We start from the raw sequence: 7465 nt of genomic DNA on the forward strand, positions 1-7465 counted from the left end.
TGGGGTGTGTTTATTTAAATAAATTAAAAAATCATGGTCAAAATAGTCTTTTTATGTAAGATAGGGACCAAGCGCATAACAAAAACAAACAGTAGTGACCTTCCGAGTAATAAAATAAGTTAGGGATCAAATGTGCAAATTACCCTAAACCATAGGGACCATTCATGTAATTTACTCCAAATATTATCAATTGGAAATCCAAGTACATAAGCCATCGGTATTTCTATAAGGAAAAAAAAAATATAACAGCAACAAAACATTGAAAAACTTCATACAAAAGTAACGAAAACATTGATGCCTAGTTTATCATCAATATGTATCTACAAAATTTGGTTCAAGTCTTTTTGCCAATGTCTATCACTCTATCATACATCCAGAAGTTTAACAGATTAACAGAGTCTGATTGTGCACCATAACAAACAAATGCAGCTGCTTCGAAGCTTGATATTACATTTGAGAATTACATAATTAAACTGAATCATTTGGAAATGTATTTTATACAAGCATATGTTTGTATTACATGCAAATCACTTCACCAATTTTTTTTTAAAGGAAATAAAGGAAGGGATGCATAAAAAATGAAATCAGTTAATCTTGGAAAGGATTTCGTTCAACAGAAGCGTATAAGAGGAGGTCTGGGTCACGCTCCACTATGTCCATCTCTTCTTGACTCAACGTTACCCATGCTTCAATCCCATCACCCGTGCGCGTATCCATCAATAGTATTGCATTCGTAAAAAGAGCATCAGTATTGCTTGAATTCCCATAACATGACCACACAGGCCTTCCCCAACCAAAATCAGCTTCATATAATCCAGAATGACACATGCTACTCGACGAGTAGTAATCTGCGTCGTATGTTGACATTTGACCACCTAACCGTTTTAGTTCATCAATAACATTATTCGACCCTTGTTCTCCTTTAAACTGCTCAACAAAGCTGGTGTTAACTTTGGCGATACCGGCGTTCATGAGCCCGACCATGGTATCAAATCTTAAACTGTCTTTTGATTCACACCTAGCCACCGCGTTCCAGATAATGTTTCCAATCGAATTAGGAGGCAAGGGTGGGGTAAATCTACCACGTATATTTACGGCAGTTTGCAAAATTGATGGTCTTTCTCCATGTAGTTTCCTTGCGGCAGCTGTTGCGCAGTTCCAAATTAGTGAAGTGACTGCTACAACACGAGTGGAGGAGACAGATGCAGCTGCTCTTTCCTTTAGTGCTTGTAGTGCCGATGCATTGAACCAAAATCTCTTGGTCAAACACCTTCCTCTATTCAATATCATAGGCCTTTCCGCCAAGGATGATAGAGGGATAGATGGATATGTAGGTGGTATACTGTTGGAAAGAAATAAAGACGAAGCAACAAAACTAGGGTAAATCATCTTCTGTTGATCTCCCTTTGCTGCAGCTGCCCAAGAATTTAAAAACGCCGTGTAAGTGCAGCCATCAATGAGCTTATGCGAATTGGACATGCTAATACCAACACCACCGCAACTAAAGAAGTTGACTTGGATTAAAGAGAGAAAGTATCCTCGTGTTGGCTCCTTTAAATTTGGAGGAATGGGAAGTAGCCCTTGGAGTAACTTGTAATCTGGTTTTGCCAGAAAACTTGAGAGAAAGCTGTCATATCGTGTCTCAACATAATACACCCCTTCGTCATTGCACTCGATATGGTTATCGTTGATATACTTTCCTGCAAATGGGTAAAACCGAGTGAGTGTTTCCGAGAGTGAATCCCTCAACAGTTTGGATCTTTCTGTGACCAAGTTGTCGATGTTGACTATTGTGTTCCCATTAACATTGTTTGGATAAAAGAAAATAAATGGAACGTAGGAAGGGGCATTGACTTGATCCAATGCCGAAAGCTTGTACGATTGGAGGGTATGTGGAGTTGGCTTATCCGGCTTCACATATTGTACAGACATCACGCGGATTGCATTTGTGGTCTTTTCTCCCATACCATTAATACCATTATTCCTCTGCGAAAACTCGAGTCTACAAAATAGAACATGAAAACACTCGTCATTATTCCGAAGAAGCCATTGTTCTTTATAACAAGGAAACGTTATTTCTAACAAAAAAGAAATATTGCATATTGATGACCACACAGAAGAGATAACGTACTGTTCTTGTATCACACTTGTTTTACCCGAAAAGAAGTAAACTTGATACGTATGCTTGGTGGTTACGAGAGATGCTGCAAATGATCGGTGAAGCAGACTAACAGGTTTCCACGATGCCTTTGAAAAGGCTAAAAAGCTGTCGAATCCTCTCATCATTCTCACCTAAATGACTTGTGACTATATATATATATATATATATATATATATATATATATATATATATATATATATATATATATATATATATATATATATATAGGGAAAGGTTATTTGAAAAAACAAAAAAACCCTATAAATCATAAAAATACATAAAAAAATACTTAAACATTACAAAAAACTCTTTTTTGAATTTTTTTTATCAAAAAATCGCAGCCTTTTTAACAATTTCGCTGAAAAAAAAAACCAATTTTTTTTTTTTTTTTTTTTTTGTAAACAAATTTTTTTTTTCAGAAAAATTTTCAGCGATTTTTTGATAAAAAATTCAAAAAAAAGTTTAGTGATCTCTAAGTAATTTTTTTATGCATTTTTATGATTTTTAGGGTTTTTAGGGTTTATTTGTTTTCCATAGAACCTAAACATATATATATATATATATATATATATATATATATATATATATATATATATATATATATATATATATATAGGGTGAGGTCGGAAATCATGAGCGTCGGAAATCATAACGATCAACGGCCAAGGAAATAGATGTACACCTTTACATTGGACGCACACACACCGGATTATATAAAAAAATCCACCCTTTACAAAAAACACGCCACTTTTTTCGTTTAAAATTTTTTTAGGCCGTGTTTTTTATCAAAAAAAAAACCCCGAATATAACGTTGTTCACGATTTTCCGTCCTCTTTCCATAGAGATCAATGATGATATATAAAAAACTAACTTTTTTTTTTCGAAAAAAACTCACTTCATTTTCTTTAATAAAAAAAGTTAAGGTCTATTTTTTATAGAAAAAAATTAATAAATATATCAAAATTATATTTTTTGTACTTTTTAAACATAGATTCATATGCATGTTAAAAAAAAATCTATATTTCAGTTCAGATTCATATTGTGAACCTGCTCAGATTCATATTGTAAACCTGTTCAGATTCACATTGTGAACCTACTCAGATTCACAGTGTGCATAATAATAAGTCAGATTCACAGTGTGAATCTGAACTGATCAGAACTTTTTCAAATTGTGAATGTTAAAATTTGAAATATTTACAGTTTAGATTCACAGTGTGAATCTACACTGATCGAGTTTTTTTTTTTTTTTGTGAACCTTCTCAGATTCACAGTGTGCATTATAGTAATTTAGATTCACAATGTGAATCTGAACTATTCGAGATTTTTCATATTGTGAATGTTAAAAATTGAAATATTTACAGTCTAGATTCGCAGTGCGAATCTACACTGTTCGAGTTTTTTTTTAGTCGGTGTTGATGTTTATTAATAGAGTACAAAAAATTAATATTTTTGGTATAATTAGTTTTTTTTGATAAAAATAAACTTAAATATTGAAAAATTAAGAAAATTAAGTGGGTTTTTTTCGAAAAAAAAAGTTCGTTTTTTATATATCATCATGGATCTCTATGGAAAGATGACGAAAAAGCGTGAACAACGGTATATTCGGTTTTTTTTTCGATAAAAAACTTGGCCTAAAAAAAATTTAAAATGAAAAAAAGGAAGTGAGTTTTGTTATAATCCGGTACATGTGCGTCAATTATAAAATTTTACAACCCTTCTTTTGACGTTGACCGCTTTAAATTCCGACGCTTTGGATTGGTTCCTTGGATCCTTAATTAATAGCGGTTCTCTGTTGAACTTTTCTATATATATATATATATATATATATATATATATATATATATATATATATATATATATATATATATATATATATATAGGGAGAGAGAGAGAGAGAGAGAGAGAGTTCAATTGAGAAAAAAAAAGGTTGAGAATGAGGGAATCATTTTCAGCCAATCATTTAATTAACATCTTAACATAAAATACACGGTGGCAAACTTGTAAATATGATATGATATCCTTCAATCACAGATACGTAACTGTAAATAATTTGATAACAATTCAAATTCATTACTACTCGATCGTTTATCATCCAAATTTCTTCTCCAACCTTCAACGATCATCCAGATTTCTTCAATTAAATCATCGATCAACATCATCCAGTGTTAATCAATCATCCATCTTCGTCAAAAACACGTTCATCAACATCATTGATCAACAGTAGACAAAAAAAATTCGTTTTTGGTTCTTTCAATCCAACCTTCAATTATACTTGAATACGAGCATATCTTCAACATCTACGATTAATTATACTCCCAGTGTCATTAGATCAACATCATCGATAATCAACAACAGTTTCACTTCATATCATTCATTCAACATCGATCATCAAACAAAACTTCGAAATTAAGGTTAGAAAAACATCAAATCATTTTTTCTTTTTTTGAAAAATTTCATATAATTCTCTATCAATCTACTATTTTGTAAGTTTTAAATAGTCAAAGTATCATTTTTTAGCATTTTTAAAAAAGCTTATTTGTATGCACTCCAACTGTTTGATGAAATGCATAAACTAAATTACCACGTTATATTCACATATGAATATGTTTTCGCACCTTAATCAGTATATGATTATTAAAACACAAAACAAATATACAATTTTATATGTTATTCATTTGTGAATAACATATAAAAATTATATATATTTGTGAATATACCTTGTAATATTCATATGTGAATAAACTGTGTAATATTCACATATGAATATATCATCTAATATTCATGAGTGAATATATAATCTAATAGTTACAAGTGAAAATATTATGTAATATTCACAAGTGAATGCATCGTTTAATATTTAAATATGAATATACTGTATCATATTCACAAGTGTATATACTATATATTATTCATACGTAAATATATTGTGTAATTTTCATGAATGAATATACCATGCAATATTTAGATGTGACTAGAATGTGTAATATTCACAAGTAAATATACCATATAATATTTACATGTGAATCAACCATATAATATTCATATTTGAATATACTATGTAATATTCATTTCTGAATACACTGTAACATCCAAAATTTTACGCCAAATTTAAACTTTTCAAGCATAAATAAACCAAATAGTAATTGTTTACAAAAGTGTTTTCAATTCATTATTCAATCAGAGTGTCCCAAAAGCCAGATCATACGGATGAGGAGCGGTACGGTCACGCCTTCGCCTTGCCATGAACTCCTGAAGTACCTGAAACAATAAACTGAAAACTGTAAGCCCGAGGGCTTAGTGAGCTACCCCCAAAATACCAATACCACACTGATAATACCATATCCGTAATAATCAATCAATCAACATGCATACTGGGCCATCGGCCTGACTGGACCGCCCTACAGGGCCTACAGTCCAACTGAATCTATATCGAGCCTTCGGCATGACTGGACCGCCACGTGGGCCTACAGTCTTCCCGGACCGCTCATAGGGTGTGTTGGCCTTCAGCACAAAGCAGGACCGCCTCAACCCAAGTAACAAGCAAATAACCATGTGCGCATAACTAACATTTACTGGTATATACAAACATCGAACATATCTATCTCACTGATTACCAAACATAGCAATCTCTCATAACTAGAGCACTGACCTAGCAGGTCACTAACATATCAATCCCTACGGATCATAAGAGCATAACATACTGTCTATCCTAATTCTGATCTAACAGATCATATCCACATGTAGCATACCATAACGATAACAACTAAAGGGCCGGCCTTGGTGCCTTATGTTGGATAAGGTGTCTAAGTCCATAACTATTTTTGGTATGTACTTGACCCGACCCGGCATGGTCCATTTGGGTTGCATTGCACCATGCAATTGGATAAACTAAAATGAGAGAAATAACACTTATGGTTTATTAATATATTATAAGTTCTAATATATTAATAATATTATTTAATTAGTTTGATCAAGAATTAATTTAGAATTAATTAAGTAATCAAAAGATAACTAATTAAATATATGGGTAGATTATGTAAATCTTCCATATCTTATATAGTGGGCTAAGAGGCTCCATGGATTATCAAGTTGGGTTCCACCCATAGGATGCTCCATGGATGCTCCATGGGAGTTACAAACCCATGGGTCATGGAAATGAAGAGTCATGACACATTAGGGTTTACATGGTGTAACCCTAGATGTGTCAACACTATATAAGAAACCCATTCTCCACCAAAATCGGCTACACATAAGAAACAAGAGGGCTAGGCTGATTTTAGAAGTGTGTATTCTCTCTAAAGTCATTCCAAAAGCATTTGGTGTTGTGTGAAGCATTTGAGGCATCACACTTGGGGTGCTAGGCTCACAAGGTTTCAAGGATCATAAGCAACAACAAGGTATGTTATTCTATCTTTCATGCAAGTTAAAATTTGTTCCCCATGTATGCTAGATAGGAATATAACCTTGGAATTCAACTTTGCATGATAATTAGACAAACATAGATCCAAGGTTATTAGGGTTGCATGTACACTTAGGAAGTCTTAGAATGCTCAAAACCCATCAGTGGTATCAGAGCCAGGTTTTTTTTGTTGTTTGTTGTTTTTTGTTTTTTGTGTGCAAACAGCTTGAAAAAAATCGTTTTTCTGTTTTCTGCTCGTATGAAAGTTTGCACATTTGTTGCTGGAAATGGACTAGAAACATTACCCTAAACTGTTTTGATGTTTTAAAGCTTGTTTTAGATGGTGTAATGTTTATGCTAATCCATTTACAATGGCAATTATTAAAATTACAAGTTTTTTTTAAGTGTAATTTTTGATTCTTGAAAGTGTTCATATTCATGTTCTTGAACTTATGATGATTAGATGATCATAGGAATTGTTTGTAACCTTCATGGTAGTTTAATTCATGATCATAATGTGTTTTAATGGAGTCCATAACTTGTCCTCAAGTTATGGAAAACCAAAAGTCTCACTTTTATTAAAGCCATTAAAAGAACACAAGAGTTATAAAAATGAAGAGTCTTCATTTTTATTACTCAATTAATTCATAAGTTATAAGAAATGAAAAGTTTTGGAAGTTTACAAAACTTGCCCTCAAGTTTTGGAACATGTAAAGTCTTGATTAAAACTTTAGTTCCAACCCTTAGAATTTTAAAAGTTAAAATTCAACCCTTATACTTTATAATATTATAAGTTATTAATATATATATGTATAACGTCAAGTCGTCTTACCGCTAGTACGCCTCATTCACGAAGCCGGTCTATAAGGGGGGTATAAGGTTGTTGCCTATAAAATGGCAACTTA

The 7465-nt window shown here is 32.4% G+C and overlaps 1 protein-coding gene across 1 annotated transcript; it reads right to left on the reverse strand.

The window, feature by feature from the left end:
• Positions 1 to 539: 539 nt before the first annotated feature.
• On the reverse strand, positions 540 to 2272 carry LOC145109471 (limonoid 7-O-acetyltransferse-like). Its single transcript, XM_079046638.1, has 2 exons — positions 2132 to 2272; positions 540 to 2002 (listed from the first exon to the last, which is right to left on the reverse strand). Exon 2 carries the CDS (start codon positions 1963 to 1965, stop codon positions 589 to 591), a length of 1377 nt encoding a protein of 458 aa, XP_078902764.1. The 5' UTR covers positions 1966 to 2002; positions 2132 to 2272; the 3' UTR covers positions 540 to 588.
• Between the last annotated feature and the right edge of the window lie 5193 nt (positions 2273 to 7465).

The sequence above is a fragment of the Lactuca virosa genome, chromosome 1 (assembly GCF_052849685.1).
Source record: "Lactuca virosa cultivar CGN04683 chromosome 1, Lactuca_virosa_CGN04683_v6, whole genome shotgun sequence".
Lineage (NCBI taxonomy): Eukaryota > Viridiplantae > Streptophyta > Magnoliopsida > Asterales > Asteraceae > Lactuca > Lactuca virosa.